We start from the raw sequence: 4234 nt of genomic DNA on the forward strand, positions 1-4234 counted from the left end.
TGTTTGAAACTTAAGAATGATGGTATGTACAATTGTAGATTTGTAGGCCTAACACGTTATGCCTATGTTGCATAAATTTAACAATTATTTTCCTACAATCTGGGACTCATGTCCATAAATGTGAGCAGATAGGAGGGTGAGTATGAGCAACCATTCATTGCACTTTTGTGGTTGGTAGCCTATATGCCTTTTTTTATTTCAATTCCAACCTTGTTAATGAAGTAACATTTTTCACCGGGTTGTGCACATCTATATACGGTGAAAAAACAGGATAAGAACGCACGGGCGAAGTATCTAAGATGCACTTTTAGTCGTCCATCTTTGGAACATAGTAGTTTCACCACGGCAGGTCTACCTCAGTAATATCCGCCATCGCATGATTATGTAGCCTAGCGTAAGTGCAATCGGATTCTCTTAGCATCGCATTTGTCTTTTCCCAAGTCCCTATGAATTCTCCTTCCCACCTTCCCTTAACCGTTTTCCATTGAGGTCAAGGAAAAGTGGTTAGGAAAGGACTTAGGGTGTTTTTTGGGGTTTTTTTGCTATTCGGCTGCATCCTGGGTCCTGTGTGAATCCACTGCTGACGAATACCCTAGTGGAAATTCCAGTTGAAAATCCAGTAGCAAGTCTATTGGGATGAACTGGTCTCAAATGGTCTGTACTGGTTTCAGTTGGTTCCAATTGGGTTTTCAGATTCTAATTGTTTGCCCAGTTAAGAATACCAGTTGAAACCATTTAAAACCCATTTAGACCAACAGAGCCATGGGCAGTGGCTGCTTCACCAGTTCCATCCAGTTGAAACCAATAGGATGTAACTAGTGTTGTCTGCTATTTATTTCAACTGAAAAAAATTGGTCTCAACTGGTCTAACGAACCCAATGCCTGCACTTGGTGAGAAAGTGCTGTAAATTGAGAATGCACTCAAAAATAATGAAATATAATGAAATGAATTGCTTGCTTCACCAGTTAACAACGTACAAAGTGCACTAAAGAGAATACATTGTTTTTTGATAATGTCAAGTCATTTGTAAAATGTTTTAACTGTTAGTGTTTCTTTATAAATGTTTTTAAATTGAACATGAATTTAAATTGAATTTTAAATTGAACATGAAGTTGTGTATTGCCTTCCTACTGGTGAATTTTTATTAATTATATTTCGCTTCGGTTAAAACGCAGCTTTACAGTTACAGCCTACAGTTAGCCTTAGTTCACAGTAAAAAAAAAAGTTTGCTCTGGTAAGGTACTTGGAAGATAATTATCGGGCTGTTGTTCCCATTTCTCGTATAAAAAAATTCGATTTCGACAAAACTACCAAGTACTGGGTGTTTGGAAACAGAGCCTATTACCAAGGCCAGGTTTTGCTACTGGTAAGCTACTCATTGCATTAAATGTTTAACATATCTTACTTAACTTACTTTAGCTTTTACATATGACAAAAACAAGTACTCACTTCCTGGGCTTGTATGCTAGTAGAGTTATATTGATAGTTATAACTATAGTTAAAGACAGATAATAACGTACTTATAGTTGGCTAGCGAAAATGCCGAGTTAACGTCACTGACAAAAGTCCCTTCAGAAATATGTTTTAATCTTGTCAGATAAACACAGTACTATTAGTAAGTTCATGTGAAGCCACTGGATTCACGTAGGACCTGGTCCCAGTAAGACGAGGGGGGAGGGGAATCAAGCGGTGATTAGGGTCATCCAGCTGTTTCATATTTCAGACAATGATATGTAGCAGAAGTAAAACTAACCTAGCCTACAACATTATGACGTGTTTATCCTTTTTAAGGCCAATCTGAGTTAACCTAGGGCCTATTTAAATGAAGCTATACACTGTGTCCTATTGAGGAAGCATTTGATTCAACTGTGTTTCTATAGGCTTTGTAGCATATTCCACAAGCTTTTTATTCTACAGGTCCTACAAGCAAGTCAGTGCATTCAGTAGGTTGTTTCAGAGTCATTAGGCTGAAAATGCATTGTGGCGGCAATACAACAATATATTAACATTAAAAAGAAAATGTAGGCCTACTTTTGAATACTTGAGTATTTTGAAAAGCAGGTTCCCCCCACAACTCCAACTCAAGTGAAAATCATCATGGGGTTGTGTACTTTGTCCACCTCTGTGTATATAAATAAATAAATATATGTGTGTGTGTGTGTGTGTGTATATATATATATATATATATATACACACACACTCACACATACATATATATATATATATATGTCTGTCTGTCTGTTCTGACATTTTAAAATAAAACGTCAATTTCATTTTATATCTATTTTATTTAATTTAAAATAACATACATGTGACCCTCAGTGTCTTGAGGTTCCCAAGTTCTGCACATATAGTGCAATATGCATTTGCAGTGTGTGTGTGTGTGTGTGTGTGTGTTGTCTAAAGTCTTTACAAAACTGTGTTTACAATACTGTCCAATTAAATATTTGTCTGATGATCCAGTAATGCACAGGCGTAATGTTAGGAACACCTCTGTCAAAAAAAACTATAATAAATTTTAATAAACAATTACAATTCATAACAAATCCTTCAGAACACATCAAAGTGAGGACCTGGTTGACTTAGCTCTGGAGAAAAAAAAATCTGTAATGCCATTTTCATTTGGAACATTGTATAACTACAGAAAATTCAAAGTTAAAAAAAAAAATACATCACAATTAAAAAGTTGAACACATGACAATTAAATATCCAATATGGACAGGGACAATTATGTATGGCAACCAAACAGTATGTATGTATATGTGTGTGTGTGTATGTATGTATGCATATATGTGTGTGTGTGTGTGTGTGTGTGTGTGTGTGTGTGTGTGTTTGTCAATGACCATTAACCATGTGTGCAGATCCTGATCCATTGGAGTGTGTGTGTGCAGATCCTGATCCATTAAAGTGTGTGTGAACCTGTTCTTCATCATAACTCTCCTCTCCTTCCTCTTCCTCACTCCTCTCGTCTCCTTTCATCTACACAGGGACAGAATGTGTGTTTCAGTCAGTACGTGTCTCTATGTGTTTCATGAAGTGTGTGTTAGCATGTGTGTCAGGCTTTGTTTCAGTAAGTGTGTGTGTGATGTGGGTGAAGTACATACATTGCCACAGATGAATTTGGACACCATACGAAGTATAAGTTTAGCCCAGAACAGGTGGAGCAGCAGCAGGACAATCAGCATGGCGTTAAAGAAATAATAACCAAAAAACGGAGCAAACAACTCCACAGGATAAACCCAGGTACAGTGGATCAGCCTACAAGGCACACACACACACACACCACATTTACATATATATACACAATACACACACACACACACACACCACATTTACATATACATATACACAACACACACGGGATAAACCCAGGTACAGTGGATCAGCCTACAAAGCACACACACACACACCACATTTACATATATATATACACAATACACACGGGATAAACCCAGGTACAGTGGATCAGCCTACAAGGCACACACACACACACCACATTTACATATATATATACACAATACACACAGGCACACACACACACACACCACATTTACATATACATATACACAACACACACGGGATAAACCCAGGTACAGTGGATCAGCCTACAAGGCACACACACACACACACCACATTTACATATATATACACGATACACACAGGCACACACACACACTCACACACCACATATACATATACACAACACACACAGGATAAACCCAGGTACAGTGGATCAGCCTACAAGGCACACACACACCACATTTACATATATATATACACAATACACACAGCCACACACACACACACCACATTTACATATACATATACACAACACACACGGGATAAACTCAGGTACAGTGGATCAGCCTACAAGGCACACACACACACACACCACATTTACATATATATATACACAATACACACAGGCACACACACACACACACCACATTTACATATACATATACACAACACACACGGGATAAACCCAGGTACAGTGGATCAGCCTACAAGGCACACACACACACACCACATTTACATATATATATACACAATACACACAGGCACACACACACACACACACCACATTTACATATACATATACACAACACACACGGGATAAACCCAGGTACAGTGGATCAGCCTACAAGGCACACACACACACACCACATTTACATATATATATACACAATACACACAGGCACACGCACACACACACACCACATTTACATATAC

The 4234-nt window shown here is 38.0% G+C and overlaps 1 protein-coding gene across 1 annotated transcript in view; it reads right to left on the reverse strand.

Annotated features, from left to right (window-relative positions):
- Positions 1–2836: 2836 nt before the first annotated feature.
- The window catches only part of cers3b (ceramide synthase 3b), an 11306-nt gene continuing 9908 nt past the window's right edge, over positions 2837–4234 (reverse strand). Inside the window, exons 9-10 of the mRNA XM_030790420.1 lie at positions 3106–3259; positions 2837–2980 (exon numbers count right to left, since the gene is read on the reverse strand). Coding sequence (XP_030646280.1) covers positions 2837–2980; positions 3106–3259 — 298 coding nt within the window. The remainder of the gene's footprint in view (positions 2981–3105; positions 3260–4234) is intronic.

The sequence above is a fragment of the Chanos chanos genome, chromosome 13, assembly GCF_902362185.1.
Source record: "Chanos chanos chromosome 13, fChaCha1.1, whole genome shotgun sequence".
Taxonomy (NCBI): Eukaryota; Metazoa; Chordata; class Actinopteri; order Gonorynchiformes; family Chanidae; genus Chanos; species Chanos chanos.